Consider the following 27,287-nt stretch of genomic DNA (forward strand, 5'->3'; position numbering starts at 1 on the left):
GATTTGAAATGAAATAAGAAACAACATGGAGATGAATTAATAACCAATTATCCATTCTGAAGAACAGAGGAAATATGATTGAACATAAATGAACAGAGCCTCAGAAATGTGTGAAACATAAATGCATCCAATTTGTGTAATGAGGTCTCAGAAAGAAAGGAAAGAGACAGGAAACAAAAACATTTGAAGAAATAATTGCCAGAAACTTAACGAATTTGATGAGAAATAGTAATGCACATATCAAAGAAGCTTAACAAAACTAATAGGATAAACACAAAATATTCCACCTCTAGACACAGTATAGTCACACTGTTGAAAGCCAAAGACAAAATTTGAAGGTAACTAGAAAATTCAGGTAGAAAGGGCAACAGCAATAAATTAGCAGTTGATTTCTTTTCAGAAACAGTGGATGCCAGAAGACATAGAATGTATTTAACATAGGGGAGATCACTGTTAACATATTGAGATTAAAACTCTAGAAAAATTGGGGGGGCGGGGTTCAAGTGGGGAAAAAGGAGACATATGTAAAACTTTAGACAATAAAAAATAAAAGTAAAAAATAAAACTCTAGAAAAATTATTTTTCCATTGGTTCCAATATTTTTCTCTTTATAACTCTAGTTTTATGGAAATGTTTTTGTTTTCACTTAATCTAAATAAGTAATTTGTCTAAACTTTAATGATTCTTAAATAAGGAGCTAATTAATAAAGTACTAGTGAATGTTGACTAGAAATTTGCATAAAACTAGATGTATTAATTTTGGTAAATAATTTGTAAAGCTCCTCTCAAAATTCTCAGTTACATTATCTGTCAGTGCTTCATCATTCTGTCTAATGTTCTAGATTTATAAATTAGTACATAACACTCTTATTCTATGCCCATTTGAATTTATTTCTAGGTGCTAACTGCCAAAGAAAGGAAAACTCAAATCGATGATAGGAACAAATTGACTGAGCATTTTATTATCACACTTCCTATGTTGTTATCAAAGGTACAACTTCATTTACATTTTTTTAATAATATATCACGGAGTTTACTTATTACAGTATAAAAGTAGTTACTTCTTTTCTATTTTTTCCTCCCTCTAGTATTCTGCAGATGCAGAGAAAGTAGCAAACTTGCTACAAATCCCACAGTATTTTGATCTAGAAATTTATAGCACAGGTAGAATGGAAAAGGTAAGACTATGAAATTAAAATTCTGCTATTGTATCGAGTTTTATTAACTAGAATATTTTAATTATATGTGATCATATAGACTTATTTTTTTATTTGACAGATGCTTATTTTTGTTTTATCTACTTATCATAGTTGCATGTTTTTTTCCCTCCTCAGCATCTGGATGCTTTGTTAAAACAGATTAAGTTTGTTGTGGAGAAACATGTAGAATCAGATGTTCTAGAAGCCTGCAGTAAAACCTATAGCATCTTATGCAGTGAAGAGTATACCATCCAGAATAGAGTTGACATAGCTCGAAGCCAGCTGATTGATGAGTTTGTAGATCGGTTCAATCATTCTGTGGAAGATCTATTGCAAGAGGTATGTTTTAAAGTTAATGTGAAATATAATAATTTTGGCTAATAATTATTAAAGGTAGCTGAGTGTATAAATTGTTTCCATTTTAAAATACAATTTAGTCAAATTTTCTACACCTTTCAGAACTTAGCAGCATTATTGTAATTGTTCATCCTATAAAGATCAGCCTTTGTTATACTTTTTTTTAAAGATTTTTAATTTATTTTTCTTGAAGGGAGAGGAAGAGAAAGAAACATTGATGTGAGAGGGGAACATGGATCTGCTGCCTCCTGCTTGTCCCCTACTAGGGATCAAGCCCAAACCAAGGCATGTACCCTGGCCAGGAATCAAACCAACTGAGCCACACTGGCCAGGGCTATTATACTTTATTTTTATTTTTTAAATTTGTTTCAAACAAGCTAGATTTTTTTTTTTTTTTTTGTCTTTTAAGAAAAATTTTGTTAAGGACTGGCTTTTTTTTAATTTTTCTTTAATGTTCTCTTCATAACTTTTTAAAAAATATTTTTATTGCTATCAGAGAGGCAGGGAGAGAGAGATAAAAACATCAATGATGAGAGATAATTATTTATCAGCTGCCTCTTGCACAGCCCCTACTGGGGATCAAGCCCACAACCCAGGCATGTGCCCTGATCAGGAATAGAACCATGACCTCCTGGTTCATTGGTCGATATTCAACTACTGAGTCATGCCAGCCGGGCAAGGAATGGCTTTTCTTAAATCTTTTTTTTTTAATTTTCTATTCCTGGAATCTTATTTGCATTTTAATATTACTTTATGATATGCTAATGTGTAGAAAATTAAAATTATGTGCTTATGAGGGATGGCTGATTACTAGTGGTGTGCCCAAGATAGCAGGAAGCCTCTCCAACTGGTTATTTTTGTAATTATTTCTGTGATTATCAAATCCTGTCTTTTCCCTCCAATCTGAGTAAGGCAACCTTGAAACCTCACAGCTTTCTATGCTCTGAGATCCAAGCTGATGATCTTCTTAATCCATGTAACCGATATCCCCCTACTTTTAATTTTAAATTTTTAAAAAATTTAACCATTTTTGATGTTTTGATTTATCTCTCACTGTTGGGATTATGGGTATCTTTCATTTTTTGGTTTTTTGTTTTATTTGTGTTTTGTTATTTACCAACAGTGAATATGTACTTTTTATATAATAATGACAATTTTTATTTAAGCAGTAAGTATTAACAAACTTTCATGTGAATATGAGGATACATAAAGGTGTGGTAATAAGGTGATGTCTACTTTTTATTTATAGGGAGAAGAAGCTGATGATGATGATATTTACAACGTGCTTTCTACATTAAAGCGGTTAACCTCTTTTCACAAGTACGTGATTTCATTGGAAGTAGATTCAGTGAAAAGCAGATTAGTCAACATAAACCAGACTGATTATATTTGTAATGTTTAACATCCATATAATAGTGGGAAATTTTAAAGAAATATCAAGGTGTTGTAAAGTTTTTCTTTATTATTCTAATTTTCTTCAGGTAAATTATGGGGTTTTATTTTAATACTAGAGGCCTGATACACGAAATTTGTGCAAGAGTAGGCCTTCCTTACCCTGGCTGCTGGCACCCGGGACCCAGGCTTCCCCCAGAGAGGGAGGCCCTGCCCACCTGCTGCAGCCCGCTGGTCGGTGGCCTGGGCCTCCCTCTGCGGGGCGATCATGGGGTGATGACCGGGCCCCGACCAGTCACATCGCATCTGCCTTGGCTGGCCTGGTGCCAGTGGGTGTCATAGCATGGTCCCAGATGGTTGTTGTTATTCCGCTGTTTTGCTGTTTGGTCGATTTGCATATTATGCTTTTATTATATAGGATGGTTATTTAAGGAGTAAGATTTATCACTCCTTGTAATAAATGCACACTGTAAAGGTTTAAGTTAATTGTATTTTTAACATTTGATGAGCTTATTCTGTAAGCTAGCATTTCTGAAGTATAATTTTCAATGGATAGTTTTTTAAAGTCTTACTAAATAGGAAAAAAAATGTTTTGAGAAAAGCCATGAAAGTTATTTCTGTGAGCTTTTATTTCTGAATTGTTCTTGTTTGTTTTATGTAGACAGAACAGTTGGATTTGAAGAAGGACAAAAGGCTTGTTCAAGGAAATAAGTGTCATTTTCAAATTTTAATTTGCATGTCCCTTCTAGTAAGACACGCTTATCTTCTCTATAAAAAAAGGAAAATAGAGAACTTCGTTGTCAAAAGTATGTTTAAGTGTAGGCCTACATCAGTAAATACTTCAGATTTTAAAGCATTGTCCAAAATCTAAGCCTTTTCTTTATATACAATACATTGTTTGATATTTCATGGAGACACAAACTTATTTTTTAAAATATTTAGATGTTTGAAAATAAAAGTTGACAGCCAGTTATCTACTATTTTTAGTAGTAGAGCTCATGACAATTTAAAATGTCAGCATTATCTCATTCAAAACTCCTTAGCCCGTGCAAATAGCTACACTAAAGTTATTGGGCTTTGCCATATTTTCTTTCCCCTGGTTTTGTCAAATCTTTTTTAAAATACATTTGCTTAATTCTATGTGATCTCAGGATTTGCTTATATGTATTTTTAAATATACTAGAAGAGAAAGAACTATGGAAGATGAGCTTAGGTTGACCATGTTGTAATAATCTTCACTTAAATGTGTGAAGATTGTTTTTTATTATGGTACTAGAGGCCCGATGCACGAAATTCGTGCAAGGGGCTCGGCCCCCACCACCACAGCGGCTGCCTTGGCCTCCGCCCACTGAGGTGGCCGCAGGCCTCTGCCTCTGTCCCTGCCCACCTACCGCAGCAGCCACCAGCCTCTGCCTCGGCCCCTGCCTGCTGCGGCTTCGTCCGGAAGGTCGTCCAGAAAGACATCCGGTCTAATTAGCATATTAAGCTTTTATTATTATAGATAGTTTTGTTTTATTTTAGAATGTGTGAAGTTTTGTTATTACTGATTTCTTTTAATGAATTCCTAATATCATCTTGAGCTCTCTCCACCTCTTTATTTCCCCCTCTCATTTCCCTCTTTTTTCCTTCTTAAGTATGAGCACTCGAACATTTCCTTTATGAATCTTTTTCAACTCTACAAGAAAATGAAGTTATTTTTCTTAAAGTCATTTTATTTAAAATTTCTTTCATTCTAGAATAAAGTTAATACATTTTGTTTATTTTAGCGCTCATGATCTCACAAAATGGGATCTGTTTGGTAATTGCTACAGATTATTGAAGACTGGAATTGAACATGGAGCTATGCCAGAACAGGTAAGAGTTTATTAATCTTCCTTGTATCTCATTTCAGAAAGCTAAAGTTTTTTGTGATCACACAGGATTATCAAAAGCCTTTCAAAGAAAGTAGTTGATAATTCTTTAATGTAGCCACCTTCTTTGAGAATGGATTATCAAAAGCCTTTCATAGAAAGTAGTTGATAATTCTTTAATGTAGCCACCTTCTTTGAGAATTCTTGCCATAGTGATTAAATGTTACTGATAGATATATCTTCAGGTTTAAGCAGAAAAAAATAGGAAACCTTTGCTATAATGTTCTCAAAAATTTTATGTTAAGGTAAGCATTTTTAGGATAACATCCAGTTTTCTTTGTCATGGTAAGATGACTATATTATTGTCCAAATAAGTGTTCTTTTAAAAGTGAAAAGGAGTGCTATTAATTACTCTAAGATAGGCATTAGCCAGATGGTTACCCTCCAATAAGGTCCTCTGTGATTTGGTTTCTACTGATTTAGACTTCTTGCTTTCTTTTCTTTTTTTTTTTTTTTTTTTAGAGAGAGTGGGGGAGGATGGGGGAGACACAGACATCGATTTGTTGTCCCACTTATTTATGCATTCATTGGTTGCTTCTTGTATGTGCTCTGACTGGAGATGGAATCTGCAACCATGGCATATCTGGACAACACTTTTAACCAACTGAGCTACCCAGCCAGGGTTAATCTAGTCTTAGTTTATGCTTACACTTATACTCTATGAAACTTTTCACAGTTTTAAAGAAACATCCTTTGAAATTTCTGTTCCTTCACTTATGTTTCCTTTTATTACCAGATTAAATCTTGTATCTTTCTTTAAAGATTTAGTATAGATATTTTTCTTCTCTAGAAAGTTTTTCCTAACCATTATCACTTTCTATTCCTGGCTAACATGTGAGTTCCTCTTCTCTCCCCTCAACACATTACCCTATGTATGTATACTTTATCAGACTAATTATTAAATATTATAATTGTTACTAATTTGTCTTTTCAGTTGATTCTTCTCTGAGATGAGAGAATATGTTTATTTTTAAGCCCCTGTGTCTAGCACTAGGCTTAGATACTGAATAAAGATCTGTTTTAAGAACAGAGTTCAGACAGTGAACATTTGGTAGTAGTGTTGTTGTTTTTTTTCCAAATGGTTATTATTTTAAATTTTTATACATTTATGCCTCTATGATGATGTATTTCTTTTTTTTTTTTTAACCAAATGTTATTTTATACATGCTCCTTAATTCTGTAAAACTCTTGGACTATAAGCTATGAAAAATATTGTATGATATAAACTGTACAAATGTAAATTATGTCTCATTTGTTTGAATTTTTTTATTTGATACAGATAGTCGTACAGGCATTGCAGTGTTCCCATTACTCGATTCTTTGGCAGTTGGTGAAAATTACTGATGGTTCTCCTTCCAAAGTAAGTAAGAGTTTCTGTAGGCAGAAGGGTTATTACTAAAATAAAATAACCTTCATTCATTTATATTTAATACGTTATTATCAGTTATAGCAAATTATCATCTTGACTAAAATATAAAATAATTTTCTTGTTATCAATTTTTGCTTTATCCTATGAGTAAGTATATTTTATCTCTTTGGAAGATAACTAGTCTTCAAGCAATAGATACATACTTTTATTTGTACAAAAGTTAAAATTCTTACAGGAAATAACCATTGTAGAAACCAAAAAAGGTAACATGCTATAAAAAATAGAGTAATATTGGGAGATAATAGTATGCAGCTTTCATTTCTGGCTGGCATCATGGCACCTTGGGACTCAAACTGAGTAACACTCATGTTAAAAACAACTCAAATTGTTGGATAATTTTTTTTAACATTTATTTTTTGACTGACCATGTGAAACAAAAAGGGAAATACAAACCAGATATTAAATGAAACTAGGATTCAAGAGAGTCGGCAAAGCGCTGAAGCCTACTTAACCTTAAGGATCTTTTCTAATCTAGACAAATTGTAAAGCCCCCCCCAAGGTGGAATGTCTTATAGGTAGCACACCTCCCTGAAAATTTGGGGACCTATAGAGCTACTCCCAGCTCAAGGGTAAATTAGAAATAAACTCACACCAGCTCCATGAATGGAGAAATACAAGGAAAACAGCTTGTCTTAAATTTATCACTGATTAAAAGGGAGAAAACAGGTGTCCCAGGACGATCTATAACCATGACCTGGCTTTCACATAGGTTTTCACTCACCCTAAAATTATACTACTTTAGTGGTCCATTAAAAAATAAAAAATGCGATTTTGATTTTAAAAAGTCTATATCGCTCTTGAAATGAGAGCGGCTTGAACATATGAGTTCAAACACTTGATAAAGAATCAAATAGCCCTAACCGGTTTGGCTCAGTGGATGGAGCATCTGCCTGCGGACTGAAGGGTCCCAGGTTCGATTCCGGTCAAGGGCATGTACCTTGGTTGCGGGCACATCCCCAGTGGGAGGTGTGCAGGAGGCAACTGGTCGATGTTTCTCTCTCATTGATGTTTCTGACTATCTCTTTCCCTTCCTCTCTGTAAAGAGTCAATAAAATATATTTTTTTTAAAAAAGAAGCAAATAAAAATATTAGGATGTTTACATAGCCTCATCTTAACAAAACAGAAGCTGTTCAGCCAATAAAGAAGGTCAATAATACATTTCTATACAGAATGAGTAACTTGATATAGAGCATTCTTTTCTCAGAGAAAGATTTTTTTTTTTACCCTTCTGATTAAAAATTTGAGGAATTTGCTGCCTTTGGAAAGTAATTGGAGTTTTTGTTCTTAATTAGAAGAAGAGTGATATATTAGTTAGCTTCCTGGTTGTTTTTATTTTATTTTATTGACAATTTAGTCTTGATAAGCAAAAACTGAAGTTAACCTTTTGTAGTAACCAAAGCCACTTGAAAATTGCATTACATCCTCATGTTTTTAAAAATGTTCTTTAATATGATATAATTAACAGTGATTGAATATATGTAAGTTAAATTTTAATAACAAGAGTTTATTATATGTTACAATTAACTTTTTTTCTAATTTATTCTGGTTAGTTTTGTATTCTTTTTTTTCCACTGAGATAATTTTGGTTATCTGAGGCACAGATTTTCTGATTGTCATTGCAAGGAGGGCAATGCAGATTTTGTGGCCAGCACTGATTTCTTTTATGCCAGAAAGAATGATATAGCATCTTTTTTTTTTTTTTTTTTTTTTTTAATAATCCTCACCTGAGGATATTTTTCCATTGATTTTTAGAGAGTGTGGAAGGGAAAGGGAGAGACAGAGAGAAACACCGATGTGAAAGAGACACGTTGATCAGTTGCCTCCTGCATGACCCCAACCAGGGCCAGGAGCCTGCAACCGAGGTGCGTGCCCTTGACTGGAATCAAACCCAGGACCCTTCAGTCCACAGGCCGACGCTCTATCCACTGAGTAAAACCAGCTAGGGTGCTATAGCATCTTTTAGGTGTTTTCATTATTCAGTTGATTTCTATTTATATTTTTTGTTCATTTATATTATAAGTGAAATTCTTACATAGGTGTCTCTCAAGTTATTTCTTCTCACTTTGAAGTCGTTGGTAATTTTTCATTCAAAATATATTTAGTAATTATTGTGTTCAGTTGTGTCTATAAAGTGGTTTTCTAAATGATAATCTTAAAAAGCATGAATCTTAAAGATACATGCAAACTTAAAAAAATTAATCTTTCATTGCTAAGATTCTTTTAAAACAATTATTTTAATCACTCATATAATAATTACTAGATTCTTTTAAAACAATTATTTTAATCACTCATATAATAATTACTAATTACAAGCTTTCTATATAGGATATCTTTGAAAATTTAATAGCCACATACATAAGCTTTGTACACATATAATTTATATTACTAACATCCCAATTGATAAGATATTGACAACTATAGTTCTAGCCGAGGATTAACTTGTTATGCAAATAATCTTGAGGCAAGTCACTTAAATATATTACAGAGACACAGACAACAGCATGGTGATAGCCAGAGGAAAAGGGGAATGGGGTTAGGTGGGAGAGAGCAAAGGGATGATAAATTGGGACAGAAAGAGACTTTAGTTTGGGTGATGGCCGCATGATGCAGTATGCAGATGTTTTGTTGAGTTGTACACTTGAAACATGTATGGTTTTGTTAAACAATGTCACCCCAGTGAACTCAATAAAAAAAATAATTTTAAAGCAGACAACTTATGTCAAAGCATTTACATCGATTGTGAAGTACTTTCCAGATATTAACAATTTTAAAAATCACTTACCTGTGTTTAAGGTTACTTATTTATAAAATTGGAAGTTGTATTGTGCCAACCTTTTCTGTATCTAAAATTCTGCAATCTATGTTATGATTAATAGCTGCTATACTAAAGATGTCTGGGTAGATATACTAGAATCTTAACAGTGTTTATCTCTGGAAAATAGAAATTCTTTGGGGGCAGACATAAGAAGAAATTTATTTTCACTTTATACCTTTTGATACTGTTTGAGTGGTAGTTTTGTTGGTGATTCTTAAAAGTGATAATTTGATCACAAAAATTAATTTTTTAAGACTACTAGTACAAAAGCATCTTGATTCTCCATTCTAAACTTAGGTCTGATTTATCACATATAACTCAGAGTTGTTGAACTTGAATACTAGAAAAATGCTTAGAGTGTTCTATATCTTATTTGCAATAATAGCATTATTCTTTTGTTTATAAATGTAATATTAGAGCTACCAGAGAATTTAGAAATTACTTGATGAAACCTGTTCTTTTTAGATAAGGCCTACAGGGGGAGATTGTTATTATTACATTGTTGATGTTTTACTATTTTTTAATATATATTTTTATTGATTTCAGAGGAAGAGAGAGGGAGAGAGAAATAGGAACATCAATGATGAGAGAGAACCATCCATCGGCTGCCTCCTGCATGCCCCCTACTGGGGATCAAGCCAGCAACCTGGGCATATGCCCTGACTGGGAATCAAACTGTTACCTCCTGGTTCAGAGGTCACTTTGTAAATCACTTTAATATAAATGCTCTAAATTAATTAAATCTTTATCTTTAAAGTAGATATTACCATAGTCTTATTTTACAGATAAGGAACCTGGAAAAATTGGGCTTACCTAAAATTACAAGTCTTTTGAATCTCAATCTAGTTGTTTTTCTGTTAACACTCTTTAAATTCTTGTATTATTAAGCTTTTAATACAACTTGTTCTAGAGAGTTTTATTGTGGCTTTTTAAAAAATTATTTTCTAAAGGCTGGCATGTTGGTTGACTCCTCACTAAATACAAATGTCTGTTAATCAATTGGGCATTAAAAAATTATGTCATACAGCCTTTTTTCTTTTCATCATTCTGTATCTATAAAAGCATTTGAATGAGAAGTTACCATGGTTTTAAATGGCTTATTTTGTAATGCCAGTGGTTTAAAGTTAAAATATATGGAGGACTTTGGTAATGATGCACCTAAAACATTTTTCCCCTCTGTTTTCTAAAATTTAAAAGTAATTCAGTAGGCTCTTGGGGTCTAAATATTTAGTTTGTAATGTTGATCATTTATAGACAACTTGAAAATCTTACTGCATTAATTAGTATTTCTGTTGTTGAATAAGTATTTCAAGCATGTCAAACTCAAAGGCTAACACGGACCAAATAAAGTTTAAGTTTATGTGGGCCGCAAATAAAACAAAAGCTTCAATTTTCATAGAAACGTAGGTTTATTTCAATAGAGACATGCTGAATACAAAAGGCTGAAATAAATGAGTAATCATTAACATAAAATAAGAGAACATTTTAATAAAAATTAATATTTTTTCTTGAACATTAACTTACCAGACACTGAATAACTGCACAAACTAATAAACGTAATGCAAATAAACCTATTTTTCTTGTTCTCCGAAAGTGAAATAAGTCCTGTTGTGCATACCAAACAAGTCAGTCCAAGACTAATGATGGGGCAATCGGCTGCTAAAATATTCACTGCTAGTATTAGTGGAGAGAAATGGTGCACCTGGGCGTAAGGTGCATAAGGGAAATGAATGCAACGCTATTATAGTAATCAGTCATTAGCAAACGTTGTAGTTTGTTATTAATAATAACAGGATATTGTAAAAATGAAGTTACAAAATTTTTACTAAAATGTTTTTTACGTATTGTTATATTGGCTGGGCTGCAAAAATATTCATTGTGGGCTGCATGCAGCCTGTGGCCCAAGAATTTGACACGCTTGAAGTATCCTATGCAATAAAAGGTTAATATGCAAATCGACCAAACAGTGGAACGACCAGTCGCTATGACGCGCACTGACCACACCAGGGGGGAGCTGCCCCCTGGTGTGGTCAGTGTGCTCCCACAGGGGGAATGCCGCTCAGCCAGGAGCCAGGCTCACGCTGCGGCAGTGCTAAGGCTGTCCACTGAAGGCTTAGGCCCACCCCCCGCCATCAGTCGGACATCCCCCGAGGGCTCCTGGACTGTGAGAGGGCGCAGGCCGGGCTGAGGGACACCCCCCACCCCACCCCTCCCTGAGTGCATGAATTTTGTGCACTGGGTTTCTAGTTATGTTAATAATATGGAATGAGCTATTTAGCTAGTGAAGGAGCTAGCCAGCTGACCTCTATGTTTTTCTCTACTCAGTACATTTATAGAAACTCCTTTACCGGTAAATCTCTGAAGGAGGTCACTTGCATCTTTAGTTAATAAATTATATGTGTTAGTTTTTGGTGTAAAATATAAGGTAAAGTGCTTTTCATAAAGTTGGGCTTTCTTACTTGAGTACATGTTCATTGTTAAAATAAAATAAATTATTTTAATTTTACCACCTGTAGGTAACCACTGTTAATATTTTGGTATGTTTTCTTTTAGTGTTTTTTCTTACATATTTTTCAATCTTATTGAAATCATAATGTATTTACAATTTTATGTCTCCTCTTAGTTAACATGGGATTTCCTTCAGTTATTAAAAGAAATGTCGATAGATATTTTTTTTCTGTGTGCATTAGTCCATCATATAGCTATACCATAATTAATTTTACCATACCACTCTACTCTCTTTGATGTTTAGGTTGTAAACATTTTAACTAATAAAATTAATGCCGTGATCAGCATTTTGGTGCAAAAGCTTGTTCTGTGTTTTAAATTGTTTTATCTTAGAAATGGAATTGCTGGGTCAAAGATTTTACTTACTTTGAAGGTTTGATACATACTGCCAAGTTGTTTTTTAGACAGTACTTTCTAAAATTTATTTTTCGAATCTATTATATGAATGGTAGTTATATTTGAAGTTTAAATTCAAATTATAATTTAACTGAACAGTGAACACTATTTTATAAAATGAATATATGAGAAGACTATATCAAGAACAGGATTAGATCTTTATTTGAAATGGAAGTGCACTGGGTTTCACCATTGAGTATTTCCTCTATTCCCCCTGAATTCCAGAGTTGAATCTCTTTGGCAGTCTCACAGGTCATGCTCAGTTTACTTTGTTCCGGTGCCCCCTAGTGCTGGTCCTGTAGAAGCAGCCTTCAGTTTCTCTAGCAGAAAACATCCTTCTTCAGCTCCTTCTGGACATATACAAAGACTTTTAAAGAGCCAGGTAAATAAGAGGGCTAAAATAATGCCCCATTGCCTTTTTTGGCCTGGGGATCTAGAACTTATTTTTCCTACTGGGAGGAGCTGTCCTACTCTCTGTAATCTTGAATTTGCAGTGTTCTTAGCCTTACCCTACATGTTTCTATTCTAGACAGCAGTGAGGAGGACCTGGGGCAAACATTCCTGCCTTCTGGATCCTGACCCTTTTCCTAATCCTTTAAATTGAAGAAACTAAATATCCCTCAGGTAGCTACAGATCAAATTATCATTTGGGTGTTTAGCTGTAAAATTTGTTCCATTGCCTTCTTAACTGAAGGGTCTCCTCTGCAAATTCCAGCTTGTTTAACCTCTAAACAGACTGGGGAAGAGCAGTGAAGGGTAAAGGTGGCCAGACTCATGAGGAGATACACTTAACCTTGCTGTTCTTCATATAAGCATACATTCCTAGAAATGTACTAGAAATAGGCTCAAATGTAAAATAATCAACAGGCTGCTTTTTATACTTCCCCCTTTCCTTTTTCCTCCCCAGGCCTTTAGAATGTCAATGAATAAGAATGAGATAGCTTGCTCAGGTCCTTGCCCCAAATTCCTATAATATCAAAATACAGGTACCACTTCTTCACCTGCAGAGGGGAAAAGGAATGGGACCACGAGTGAGAATAATGGCTGTCTCTCTAGGAACAAATGTTTAGCAGTGTATAACCATTTTACTTTATTCTTTTTTATTTTAGAATCTTTCCCATTACCTTTTATTTCTTAAGAATTCTATGCTCAGTAACTATCTAGTTAGTTTTAAGCCTTCCCTATGATTATTTCATAACTTCAGAGTTGTTCTTTGATAATTGTGGTTTCTGTTAATATTATATCTTACCTCAACTGCCTGATTGGTTGATCTAGGAAGGTTAGAGGTGAAAGATCCAAGTCTTGTTTTATATCCATTTCTTGTTTAGCTCTAAGAATTTCTTTTTAATCTGGAATATAGAAGTAGATAGGAGTTTAGACCAAATTCTGAGCTTCTCCAGAATTTTATCCAACTCTAAAATTCATAAAGATCTTTGGAAGCCAGAAGTAAATGTGTTCAATTTAGCAAAGAACTTACAAGTCATTATTCCAACATGCTGCAGTGGCTCAGTGATTGAGCATTGACCTATGAACCAGGAGGTCATGGTTCAATTCCTGGTCAGGGCACATGCCCGGGTTGCAGGCTCAATCCCCAGTAGGGGGTGTGGAAGAGGCATCCCATCAATGATTCGCTCTCATTATTGATGTTTCTCTCTCCCTCTCCCTCCCTCTCTGAAATCAATATATATATATATATATATATATATATATATATATATAAAAGAATGCCATGCTGTCTTATGAACCTATCTATTCTTGGAATTGCTATCTGATAGGGCAGTGGTCGGCAAACTCATTAGTCAACAGAGCCAAATATCAACAGTACAACGATTGAAATTTCTTTTGAGAGCCAAATTTTTTAAACTTAAACTTCTTCTAACGCCACTTCTTCAAAATAGACTCGCCCAGGCCGTGGTATTTTGTGGAAGAGCCACACTCAAGGGGCCAAAGAGCTGCATGTGGCTTGCGAGCCACAGTTTGCCGACCATGGTGATAGGGAATACCCTTCTTCCCTTAAGGCTGCCTTAGTTTCACTAGCCTGTCCAGTTGGATGCTTTTTTGTATGCTGGTGGTTGTTTTTTGTTGTTGTTTTAATTTTGGATGCTGTTTTTACTTACACAGGGACACAGGCTTTGAAAGCACCTTTTATAAATACGCAGATGCCTTAAGATATTTAATACCTCATAATCTCAGTAATGAGCCAGAACTGAAAAGATTTGTCCTAAATGACAATTATTATAAAGTAATAATAAGTAATAATGTGTTTTAACTGAGCTTATCAGAGGTCTAAAGCAACATTAACAATTTAAATAAAACATAACACTTCTTTCTTTCTTGTACAGGTATTGGATATTTTCTCTGCCAAAATTAATGGTAAAAGAAGTTTACTTTCCTGTCAGGCCATTTATTTGAATAGAAAAGATATAGTTGTCTTATCCTACTTAATATCCCCTGAGTGATATAGAAATGCATTTTCCTTCCTAAGTAGGTTTTTTTAGAAATGTTTTTCCTTCAGTGGCCATTCTATGCATAATTACTAGGTATTTGTTAAGTGACTTCTTATTGCTGACTCAATTTATAAATAGTGTGTATTTCCAGCATTTTTTTGTGTTGGAACATGGTCTTCAAAATTAAATCCAAGTTTGAATTTTGGCTCCATTTCTTACCACCGGTGATAAAGATAAGCAAGTTACTTCGCCATTGAACTTTATTTTCCTTATGTGTGATATTCACTGCTAGATGGGCTTGTTGGGAAGATTAAATTGAAAGAAGTGTTTCACGGCCCTGGCTGGTGTGCTCAGTGGTTAGAGTGTCGGCCCACACACCAAAGGGTCGGAGGTTTGATTCCCAGTAAGGGGCAAGTACTTGGGTTGCAGGTTCAATCCCCACCCTAGTTGGACATGTGCAGGAGGCAACCAATTAATGTGTCTCTCTCATATTAATGTTTCTTTCTTTCTCTCTCTCTCTTTTTCTCTCTCTCGCCTCCCTTTCTACCCCCTTCCCTCCCACTCTCTAAAAGAAAATCAATGGGGAAAATATCTTCAGGTGAGGATTAACAAAAAAGAAAGAAGTGTTTCAATAAACAATAGCTGTTGTTCTGATGGAGTTAAATTGTGGTCCTAGTCTAATCTTCCCTTGTACCAAAAACAAGAATTGATACTAAATGAACTATTATCATGTAAGACTACAGGACTATGTAAACATGCTCAGGAGCTAGTGTACGTTTGGGATACAACAGCATAGATTTTGTCCTCCATGTGTACATTGGAATAATTTGGGAATTCAGTTCTCTCACTTTGATTCTAACAGTTACTGCTTTTCCCCTGTCCCTCTGATTCCTCCTTTATCTTTCTTCATCTTTGTACACTACAGGAAAGAGAAATCAGAAGATGTTTTGGAACTACAGTAGGCAGCTTAAGGGTTCCTGAATCATAAGTGAGTGGATTAGCCTTTGAGACAATGACAGGAGTCAGCAGGTGGAGATTCAAATAGTCAAGAACAACAACAACACTGAAAACTAGGTATTACATTTGGGGTTAAATATTCAATAGTTATTTTATTGTGTGTTCACGAAAGTAGCACACTCTCCCTACCCCCCGTACCCCCAGAAAGAGAAGCTAATAGCAGTTACTCATATAAGAAAGCAATTTGAAAGGTATTGCATAGGGTCTATCCTACTACAATGGAAAGGCTTCTTGTCTCTTGGTCACTGTTGTGTCCCCAATGAAAGAATTTAGTTCCATCTGTTTTTATCATTTTTAGTATGGATACTGACTTAGTTGAGCTGAAAAATAATTTAATGAGCCTTGTTATGTGTCAGTAATTGTGCTAAGTACAGATAAATGGAACACTTTTGACATAAGAAACGTCCAAACCTGTAGAGAATTTTTATGAGTTTATTTGAGCCAATCTGAGAAGAATTACCGGGAAGCAAAATCTCAACGGATTGAAAAAATGCTCCAGAAAAATGACAGTTTTGCTGCTTGTTTTATACATTAGAATAAAAGGAGGAGACTTACAGAGGGTTACATGAAATCATTGGTAGTATATTAAGGGGGCAGGAGAAAGCAAAATGGGGAAATATCTGGGATTGGATAAAATGTCAAAATAGAGAAACATATACTTTTATATTGGTAGGTACAGGGTAGTTAATTAACTTCTATAGCACATAGAGATGGTTTTTGGAAACAAGATAACGAGAGCCGTGGCCAGTTTTGCTCAGTGGCTAGAGCATCAGCCTGCGGACTGAAGGGCCCAGGGTTCGATTCTGGTCAAGGGCACATTCCCGTGTTGCGGGCCTGATCCCCAGTAGTAAGTGTGCAGGAGGCAGCGGATCAATGATTCTCTCATCATTGATGTTTCTATCTCTCTCTCCCTCCCCCTTCCTCTCTAAAATCAATAAAAAAATATTTTTATAAAAAGATAACAATAAGGGGGTTCTGTATTCTTGTGCTTTAGTGCCAGGCAATTGTGCCTTGAAAGGTCTAGAAAAGAAGATTACTCTGACATTTCAAAGGTATATTATCTTATATGCAAAAAGATAGTCTCACTTAAGGTAAAGATTGGCCTTTGTCAAGAAAGCTACAGGCCTAGGACGTGACTACCCACCATGACCCGCTTTCAGTTAGGAATTTTTACATTCAGACTATCCTATGTGGTTATTTTTGGTCTCAGTTTTGTAAGTCCCGCCATGCAGGCTTCCTATGAGCTTGTTAGGTTTAGTATCCACTACAGCAAGCATGTCAAACTCACGGCCGGTGTGCCGCATGCCTCGCGGGCTGCGAGTTTGATATGCTTGCACTACAGTTTATGTCTTTGAAGAACTTTATAGCCTAGTATAGACTGGACAGACTACAGTCTATGGGCCAAATCTGGCCTAAATAAAGTTTTAATGGAACACAGTCATGCTAATTCATTTATGTTTTGTTTTATTTTTTTTATATTTTTATTGATTTCAGTGAGGGAGATAGAGATAGAAACATCAATGATGAGAATCATTGATCGGCCACCTTCTGCACGCCCCCTACTGGGGATCAAGCCCGCAACTCGAGCATGTGCCTTTGACTGGAATTGAACCTGGGACCCTCCAGTCTGCAGGCCGATGCTCTATCCACTGAGTCAAACCAGCTAGGGCCACTTATGTCTTGTTTAGAGCTGCTTTCATGCTACAGTGGCAGAGTTAAGTAATTGTGACAGACTGTAAAACCTACAAAACCTAAAATATTTACTGCTGACCCTTTACACAAAAAGTTTGCCAATCCCTGGCCTACTAAGGTAACCCCTTGGTCTTGTTTACCACACTTTGTCAGTAACCCTATTTGCCTATTCTAGATAACTAAGTTAGTTTTGTGCCCCTTTTTTTTATTATGAAAATTGATCATTCTTAACACGCTATGTATATTTTTACATTCTGAGATCTTTAACTGGTTTAGTTCCTTATTTTACTACTTTATTCTGTTTTATTTCTGCCCATTCTAAAAATATGTATTTGTCAGATAATGTTGAACTACTTTTATGTATTTACTACTAGTTTTTCCATGGCTTCAGTTTCTGGCTAGGATTATCTTAATGGTACTTCCTAGCTGTGGACAAAAAAAACCAAACAAACAAAAAAAAAACTGCTAAATTTGGTCTTCTTCTAGACACACAAAATTGTAATACAAAATGAAAATGAATCACCCATTTAAAATCTGTACATATTTGTGTGTGTAGGAATGAAATTCTCTTTTCTCACTGACTAGTATCATCATATTGAAATAGGTGGCTTTTAAGAGGCAGTCTTACCTTTAATATCTGTTTTGGTTTTTTATTGGTTTGAGAGAGAGAAACGTCAATTTGTTGTTCCACTTATTCATGCATTGAGTGGTTGATTTTTTTTTTTCTCGCCTGTGGACATGTTCATTGATTTGAGAGAGAGGGGAAGGGAAAGGTAGAGAGAGAAAGGGAGCAAGAAATATTGATCAGTTGCCTCCCTAAGCACCCCAACCAGAGAACAAACCCTGCAACCTAGGTAGGGCTCAAACCCGCAACCTTTTGATGTATGGGACAATGTCCAACTGAGCCACCCGGCCAGGGCCATTGGTTGATTCTTGTATGTGCTCTGACCAGGGATTGAACCCACAACCTGGGCACATCCGGATGACACTCTTAACTACTGAACTACCCAGCCATGGCCTCGACATTTTTAAAGAGGTTCAGGATTTGCCATTTTAAAACTCTAGTATTAGGATTACAAGTTTGATAGAGTAAGCTTTATTTTTAATGCCCCTTGAAAAATAAGAATCAAGAGCGCAAGAGAAAACACCAATCTAAAAAAAAAAAAAAAAACTGGCCCTGTTTTGGCAATCATAATTCTATTTAAGTCAAATAAAATATAGTAAGATCTCAGCACAATGAAGTAAAAAATCATGGAGTGGATAAAAGCAGTATTCCAAAGTCCACAAGAAACCTAAATTCCCACCTGTTCAAAGGGATTTACCATATGAGATTAGCTAACTCTGTTAAATATTCAGTATCTGTACATATTTACCTAAACCTATTGGTACTTGTGTTTCTCTCAATGGAATTGTCATTGTAAGAAGGTCCAAACCTGTAGAGAATGTTTTAAAATATATTTTTATTGATTTCAGAGAGGAAGGGAGAGGGAGAGAGAAATAGAAACATCAGTGATGAGAATCATTAATCGGCTGCCTCCTGCATGCCCCCTACTGGGGATCGAGCCTGCAACCCCGGCATGTGCCCTTGACTAAAATCAAACCGGGACTGTTCAGTCCGCAGGCCAATGCTCTATCCACTAAACCAAACCAGCTAGGGCCCTGTAGAGAATTTTTATGAGTGTAAACTAAGGACACATCAGGAAACACAATTTTAAATGCACCTGGGGACTTCGGCTTTGTGGTTCTGTTTACACATTTGGAATCAAGGTGGGAATTTAAGAAAGACTACATAAAGGTGGGATAAAGCAAAACTGGGGGCAAGGGAGTGGAATCTCTATGATTGGGTTAAAGGATAGTTAACAAGATTATGTGCTCCCTTGAGGATGGTTACACTTTGGGGGTCTCAAAAGAGGGTTACTCTGGCATTTCAAAGGTGTATTAGCCTAGGTGCACAAGAACAATATATAGGGCTTTTTTATACCTACCAAGATATGCAGTTAGGAATTTATAATCAGATCACCTTGTGAGGTTAGTTGCAATCAGATTTATTGGAGACCCCTTTTTTTATCCACACAATCTAATTCAATTACATTAACTTTCTTGAGGACTCAAATAATATTTAGGTTGTATCCAAACTTTACTGCTAAAGAAGGCCTCTAGCTTCTGTTTCCTTGGTTGCTTCCTATTTTCAGTTTCTTAAAATATTACTACTGATTAGTCATTGGTAGACTGCTTACTTATTACATTTACAACTCTTCAGGTGAATTGGCAAGTAATCATCTCTCAAATTCAACTGTTACCTTAGCATTTTCCATAATCCATATTTTTATGATTGACTTTTAAAGGAATCTTTTTGCCTCTAACTTCAAATATAGCTGATTCCCTGTGCTGCTTCTTTGCACATTAACCAGGAATTTTAAGAGAATAAAGGAACATTAATACCTCCTAGCATCATTTTTAAGCTCTATTTATTTTTTGGTAAGACGAACACATTATATATTTGTTCGTAGGGTTTGTGGTATCATCTGTGTACTTACATTTCATTCAGTAAATACAAACCCCTGCCATGTACCAAGCACTATTCTAGGTACTAGCAATGGAACAGTGAACATTCATCCTTTGAATACTAGGAAGTTTACCAGTTAGCACTTAATTTGTCTCATTTGGTTACCTAGGAGTTAATTCAGCAGAATCACAGAATATCATATAATCTCAGATTATACATATATCAACCTTCTTGTGTATAGATTTTAAAAATCTGTAATTCTGAGATACAAAGTAATTTCTTTAAGGTCACATAGCCAGTTAGTAGTGTTGAGGAGGAAAAATCATCCTCTGCCCTTCAAGATTCTTCTGACTGGTCTAATAATCAAATTGACATGAGACAGTTTTGCAGGAGAAAAACAAATTAAAGTTTAATAGCATGTTGACATAAGAAACATCTAAACTTGTAGAGAATTTTTTTTTAAATATAACTTTGTTGATTTCAGAGGGGAAGAGGGAGAGACAGAGAGATAGAAGCATCAGTGATGGAGAATCATTGATTGGCTGCTTCCTGCACACTCCACACTGGGGATCGAGCCTGCAACACAGGCATGTGCCCTTGACTGGAATCGAACTTGGGACCCTTCAGTCCTCAGGCCAATGCTCTATCCACTGAGCCAAACCAGCTAGGGCGTAGAGAATTTTTATAGGAGTTGAAGTCAAAACTGACAACAGTTGCTGAAAAGCAAGATCTCAAGTGCTTTAAAGAATAACAGTTTTGCTATTTCTTTTATGCATTTGAAATTAAGGAGGGAACCTAAGGCCTTACTATCTCCGTGATAGTTCTTGCAGCCCTTATTGGGTTATGGCCATATCGCCACATACTCTATCTCAGTCACACTTTAAGAGGGATCTGAAAGTGTGGTCATATATTAGAAGGAGTGGTCTGAAAAGAGGCATTTCAAAGGTGTGTTAAACTAGATGCACAGAAACAATGGCTTGCTTGAAGCAAAGATTAACCTTTACTAAAGAAATTATATGTCAAAGGCATGCCTACCCACCATGACCTGACCGGTTAGGAGTTATTTGGTTCACCCTGTGAGGTCACTTTCCATAGAACACCTTTTTTCATCTACGCTATTCACATCTTTACTGCCAACATTTTATTTCTAGGCCCTCATTCTAGATTACTCCTATGGCCTTTGTTAATATGTAAGGAAATATAGAATAATGATTAATAACATGGACTTCAGTGTCAGAGTAATCCTAGGTTTCAACTCTTAATCTATCACTTAAAATGGTTTGGATTTAACTTCAGTTTTCTCATTTGCAAAATAGTAGTATTACCACTTAATTCATAGAGTGACGGTGAGGTTTAAATTTATGGCCCAGGACTAGGTACATAATAAGCCCTCAAAAGAAGATTGTATCTACTATTAACTAGTCTCTGTGTTCCACATTATTCTCCTGTTCCGGTTATAATGATTTTTTTACACAAAATTTTAGCACTCATAAAAATCCTTCAGTAGCTCTTCATTGCCATGAGACTAATATCCAAATTATTTAACATGGCGTTTTTAATGGCCTTTCATTTAAATGGAAATGGATCCTGTTTTTCTCTTTGGCTTTCTCTCTAGCCACTCAACTGCCTATTTAAGCCCCAGCTACAATAAATAACAGTCTCTCAAAAGCACCTCCAGGCTTCTGAACATCCTGTGCCTTCTGGAACATCTTTTTCTATAGCTAGATAATTTTTAGTAGTTGTTCAAAATTCAGCTTGTATGTTATCTTCTTTGGGAACTCTTCAGTGACTACTTTTTACTCTGGGTTTCCAACATAGCACTCCTCATATTCTAATTCAGCTGACTGTTCCCTTGTGCATTATAAATTTCCCTTAATGTATTGTATTATCTTTGAAATTAAAGAAGGTAAAGTACTGTTGAGGTTGATTATTGGATGTTCATCTATAAGAAACATTAAAGGTTTGCAAGGCAGTGAGTTTTTTTAGTACTCTACACAAGGTGAGCTTACTCCTTCTTCCAAATACTGCACTCATGTTAGCAAAAGGAAACATGTATATAAGTATCATTATTTAGGATGTAAAGGTCCAACAAAGCATTGAGTACTGTCATTGGTACAAAAGGCTAAAAGAATTTTAGTTTAATAGAGTACTTTTTTAAAAAATATATATATTTTATTGATTTTTTACAGAGAGGAAGGGAGAGGGATAGAGAATTAGAAACATCGATGAGAGAGAAACATCGATCAGCTGCCTCCTGCACACCCCCCACTGGGGATGTGCCCACAACCAAGGTACATGCCCTTGACCGGAATCGAACCTGGGACCTTTCAGTCCGCAGGCCGACGTTCTACCCACTGAGCCAAACCGGTTAGGGCAATAGAGTACTTTTTAAAAGTAATTTCTATATCTGTCTTTTTCACTTAATTATCTTCATTACCATTTTAAATATCGACACAGTGGGCATATGCCATTGGTCCAACAGACTCCTCATTCATGGGAAGAGGTGCAGTCCAAAGAGAGTCAAAGTAGAGCTGAGGGCAATACCATTTCCATGAAGTGATTTTGTGGAAATTATCTGAATGCATTTTGCTCATTACTAAGTGAGAAGAATATGAGCTCTGATCTGAGACAGTCCTGGTGTCAAACCCTTGCTAATAATAAGTACTACTTCTAATCGATATATTAAATTATGTAGCAGTAAGCCCTCAATCCAGTGTCTGACACATTATAGGTACTTAATAAATTTAAATTTCCTTTTATATTTTTCAAGTGTTTGCTATCAAATATTACATGGCCATCGAATTAAATCTTGTTCACCCACCCAACCTTAGATTAAAGCCCATCCCCCTGTGAAGGTCCTTCTAGCTCATCTCTCTCTACTATAGTTAGAGTTAATAAAAAAAATTTTAAACACTTACTCTCTGCTAGGAAGTTAACTCTGAGGACATGGGCACTGTCTTAAAGTTATCTGTCTTCCCTTAACATTTTGCAGAATGCTGAGAATATAAGAGAAACTCAGTACACATTTGTTGCTTAATTGATTTTTTTAGAGTGCTGCTGTGCTCCCTCGCCTTGCAGCTAGTATGTTTATGAGAATGACTAACAATTTTAATATCAGCTTAAGTGAAGCATATTTATAAAGGAAAATTTGTTGGAGAAAATCATACTGAGCATTCCATAGCTAATTAGAACTGAGTGTTTGGGTTTATCAGTTTTGTTGCCCCTTTTTATTAGGATAACTAGGACAGCGGTCGCCAACCTTTCATACCTCACGGACCACCAGTGGTCCGCAGCCCACCGGTTGGCAACCGCTAAACTAGGAAATAACTATATGGTTGGTTCCCAACAATAGATTTGGCTTTATGACTTTCTTTGACATTAAGCCAATTTGGCTCTTTGCTATGTATTATTTCCTTTGGATCCGTTTTCTAGGATACTGTAATTCATGCTTGCAAATTTGAATGTGTTTTACAGGAGGATTTGTTGGTATTGAGGAAAACCGTGAAATCCTTTTTGGCCGTTTGCCAACAGTGCCTATCTAATGTTAATACTCCAGTGAAGGAACAGGTAAGAAATTATTAAAAGCTCTCAATAAAAGTAACTCAAGTGCATTACAGACCATGTAAGAAGATGTAATTTTTTATTGCAGTTCTTAGCATGCTTGTTTTTCCCTAACATTAATGAGACCTAGGACAAGATTATAGATATCTAAATATTTAAGTTACAAAGCAATCTAACAAACCTGTTACATGTCTTTTTTACCTTGATAAGTATGCTGACCTAGAAGGCTGGGTGCAAATTAGAATTCTTGACTCCTAAGAATTCTATGCCAGAACATGGGAGGGCTGGCCTATGAGCCTCTCTTTTCTCATCTCACTTTCAAGCTTTTTCCCGCACTAGGAAGAACTTCTCATACATGCATGTGAACACAGCTCACATGTCCAAACTTTATCAGCATCACCCCCTCAAACAGCTACTCCTTGACCACCCTGGGACCTAGGAGTATGGGCACTGGGGATGCAATGCAATGAGCCTGCAGAAGAATCCTGTGCAGGCTCTGGTAGCAGAATCAGATTTGTTAAGGCAATGAATCTCTGAGTCACCCTAGCCGGTTTGGCTCAGTAGATAGAGCATCAGCCTGTGGACTGAAGGGTCCTGGGTTCGATTCTGGTCAAGGGCAGGTACCTCAGTTGCAGGCTCCTCCCTGGCCCGGACCCTGGTCGGGGCACATGCAGGAGGCAACCAATTGATGTGTTTCTCTCACATCAATATTTCTCTCTGTCTTTTCCTCTCTCTTCCACTCTCTAAAAATCAGTGGAAAAATATCTTTGGATGAGGATTTAAAGAAAGAAATCCCTGAGTCCTTGTACCTGGAGGGTGGTATAGAAGTAGAGATGCAGGTAGGCATATGCTATTGGTCCACCATATTCCTCATTATTGGGAAGGGGTGCATTCCAAAGAGGGTCAAAGTAGAGCCCAAGGCAATACCATTTCCATGGATTGATTTTGTCAGCTATTTTACTGTTTTTCTATTAGGAAATACTTTAATATGAAACAGAATGTACCTTTTCCATACTGTTTTTATTATGTTGTTGAGCTAGAAATAAAGTCTAGTCTAGTTAAAGTGTACAGTAGTACTTATCATTTGCTATATATTTTGTAAATAGGTTATCGTGGGTTTTCTTTATTGGGTTATCAGCATCTAACTTAAAATGGGAACAGAGATTATCTACCCTAAACCTTGTTCTCGAAATCTCTGATTGCCACCAGTACTATCTAAAATTACCTAGCTCTGGACATTTAAACCAAAAAATTCAGTGTTTTTTATGTCATCACTATTTGGTGATATCAGAAACTATGGCCTTGGTTAAAAAACAAAAGGTCTGGATTCTTTTTATGCTCCCCTTTCCAAGTGGCTTTTTCTAAATAGGCTCATGTATTTCATGGTTGTGTAGTCAGAGCATGAATTTCATGTGTCTTGCTGGAGGTTTCTAGCAAAGTATATGGCAATCTCCAAATACGTGCCAAAGTTGTATTTTGCCATAGAAATCAGTTTTGGAGGGGGCTGAATAGATTGCTTTTTAAATATCAGAGCCCTCAGATACCAACAAAACCTTTCAGTTACAATAAACTGATGACAGTTTTATTTCATACCACCCATTAAATAGGGCAAATTTGGCAACATAACTATAATAATTTCTCCTTGGGGAAATGCATTGAAAGTTCCCTTAAATCAGGGGTGGAGGACCTTTTTTCTGCCAAAGGCCATTTGGATATTTATAACATCATTCATTGGCCACTCAAAATTATCAACTTAAAAATTAGCCTGTAATATTTAGTCAAACATTTAATTAACTCACCCCTAATGCCTTGGCAGGGCCAGACCAAGTGATTTCCTGGGCCTTGTACGTTCCCACCCCTACCTTAAATGATTAAATTTGTTGGGAAACTTGAGATACTGGTTTTTATGTGAATGGTCTTGAATTTAATTTTACCTAATATTAGAGTTTTTTTACATTAGATTTTGTTTTTTAAATCCTCGCCTGAGGATATTTTTCCCATTGCTTTTCAGAGAGTGGAAGGAAGGGAGGGAGGGAGAGATAGAGAGAGGAAGAGAAACACAAATATGAGAGAGACACATCCACTGATTGCCTCTGGCATGCATCCCAATGCAGGGGGGCGGGGTGTGAAGGGAGAGGCAAAACCTGCAACCAAGTACGTGCCTTTGTCCGGGAAATCAAACCCACGACCCTTCTGTGCACAGGCTGATGCTCTAACCACTTAGCAACACCACTAGGGCTACATTAGATTTTTAAAAGAACATATATGCATACTCCATGGACATGGACAATAATTTGGTGAAGTTCAGGAAAGGGTAGGCAGGGCGGGTGGAGGTAGGCAAGGATGTGGAGGACTCCTGCAATAATGCCAACATTAAAAAAAATTTTTAATTAAAAAATGTGAGGGGAAAAATAGTAGCTTACAGGTTTATAGTACTGCATTGTAATTTATGAAATTATACTGGTCTTAAGATTTATACTTATTATTTGATTAAACAGTGTATGATTGATTTCTAACCACTGTCGTAATTTATTGTATCAATTTTGTATTTCCAGAGTTGAGTTCAACTCATTGTATCTTTACATTCAAGTCAAAAATCTCTTAATCAGTATTTGAGTTAATATAACCAAATAAAAGAAATAGATTATATTTGGGGAAGGAGGAATCTTAAATATGACTAATGTTTAGTTTTATTAAGTTTAGAAACTTAAAACTAAGTAGTTGGAATTTAAATACCCAAAGTTTCTATTATGATACTATTATTGAACTATATTTAATTTAGTATATTTTTATTAACATTGATTTGTCATTATAGCAATATTTTACTAATGAATTTCCTTTGCATTCCAGGCTTTCATGTTACTCTGTGATCTTTTGATGATTTTTAGCCACCAATTAATGACAGGTGGCAGAGAGGGCCTTCAGCCTTTGGTATTTAATCCAGATACTGGACTTCAGTCTGAACTCCTCAGTTTTGTGATGGATCACGTTTTCATTGACCAAGATGAGGAGAACCAGAGCATGGGTATTTGTAGCCATCATCTTGTCACTATCTTGTTTTACCAGCCCTGAAAGATATGAGAAAAAAAAATTCAATTTTTAAACATATTAGAATTTCTTTTTTTAAAAAATGATAATACATTTGTGTAATTCAGAAACCAAAATGAATAAAAATGCATAGTGAAGTCTCCTTGCTTTGCTCTAATGAATAATTCTATACATTTTCACTTCACACGTGCATAATGTATATGAGGGATAGATTTTGTTTCACGGTTTTTCTGAAGGGGAAAACATCAGTTCCTTTCTCATATAGTACTTAAATGAACAACATATATTAAGTTTCGAAAGACTTATCGAACCTCACTAGTCAAAACTGTGCAGAGCCTGCAGAATAATTAGCAAAATTAGACGGAATGTAAACAATCGTAAATAAATTATATAGGTTATTTGTGAAAAAGATAATTTAAGTTCTCTAAAATAAGATCTATGGCACATCTGATCCACAGATCTATTTTGGTGCTATTAGAATGTTCTTTAACAAAACATTTTAGAATATACTAAACTGTGAAACAAAGTGTCTTTATTTAGAGTCCACATTAATCTCAAAAGATAAAATTTACCTGCTACTTGTTTTAAGCAAAAAGATTTCCAACTTCTCCAAGCATTGATGCTTCACAGCTGGACCAATTAGTAGAAAGAGAAAGAAGTTGAAGAGAAGTTTTTGGGGTTATTTTGGGGGTTCTTTGTTTTATTTATGAATCTAAAGATGGGAAGAATGAACATTGTCTCCAAATAAGGGCAGATTAAGACATGAGAGGATCAGTACAGAGCCTGAAACAAAAAAATGTGGTAAATGTTATCATCTGAGCCTTGTAGAGAAAGTTTCCCTAGGATTAGAAATATAGGGCCTGAGTACGTGCGTAAATAAATAAATAAATAAATAAGAAACACTACTTGTTTTAAAAGCATTTGATAGGGCTTTTTTTATGTATATGTATATAATATGGTTTGCAAAATAAATTTTATTTCTCAGCTGATACTGTAGACCATGTTTAGG

General features: G+C 35.5%; 1 protein-coding gene across 3 annotated transcripts in view; it reads left to right on the forward strand.

Moving 5' to 3' along the window:
• The window catches only part of STAG1 (STAG1 cohesin complex component), a gene marked incomplete at its 3' end in the record, with an annotated part of 343,778 nt that overhangs the window by 280,331 nt on the left and 36,160 nt on the right, over window positions 1-27,287 (forward strand). For 2 of the 3 annotated variants that reach the window (XM_080674892.1, XM_080674891.1), the window contains exons 17-24: window positions 899-991; window positions 1,089-1,178; window positions 1,335-1,538; window positions 2,806-2,876; window positions 4,715-4,802; window positions 6,138-6,218; window positions 23,144-23,236; window positions 26,081-26,255. In XM_080674892.1, coding sequence (XP_080531018.1) covers window positions 899-991; window positions 1,089-1,178; window positions 1,335-1,538; window positions 2,806-2,876; window positions 4,715-4,802; window positions 6,138-6,218; window positions 23,144-23,236; window positions 26,081-26,255 — 895 coding nt within the window. The remainder of the gene's footprint in view (window positions 1-898; window positions 992-1,088; window positions 1,179-1,334; window positions 1,539-2,805; window positions 2,877-4,714; window positions 4,803-6,137; window positions 6,219-23,143; window positions 23,237-26,080; window positions 26,256-27,287) is intronic. The other variant, XM_080674893.1, reaches the window with a different exon arrangement.

This window comes from Plecotus auritus (assembly GCF_963455305.1).
Source record: "Plecotus auritus genome assembly, chromosome: 6".
Taxonomy (NCBI): domain Eukaryota; kingdom Metazoa; phylum Chordata; class Mammalia; order Chiroptera; family Vespertilionidae; genus Plecotus; species Plecotus auritus.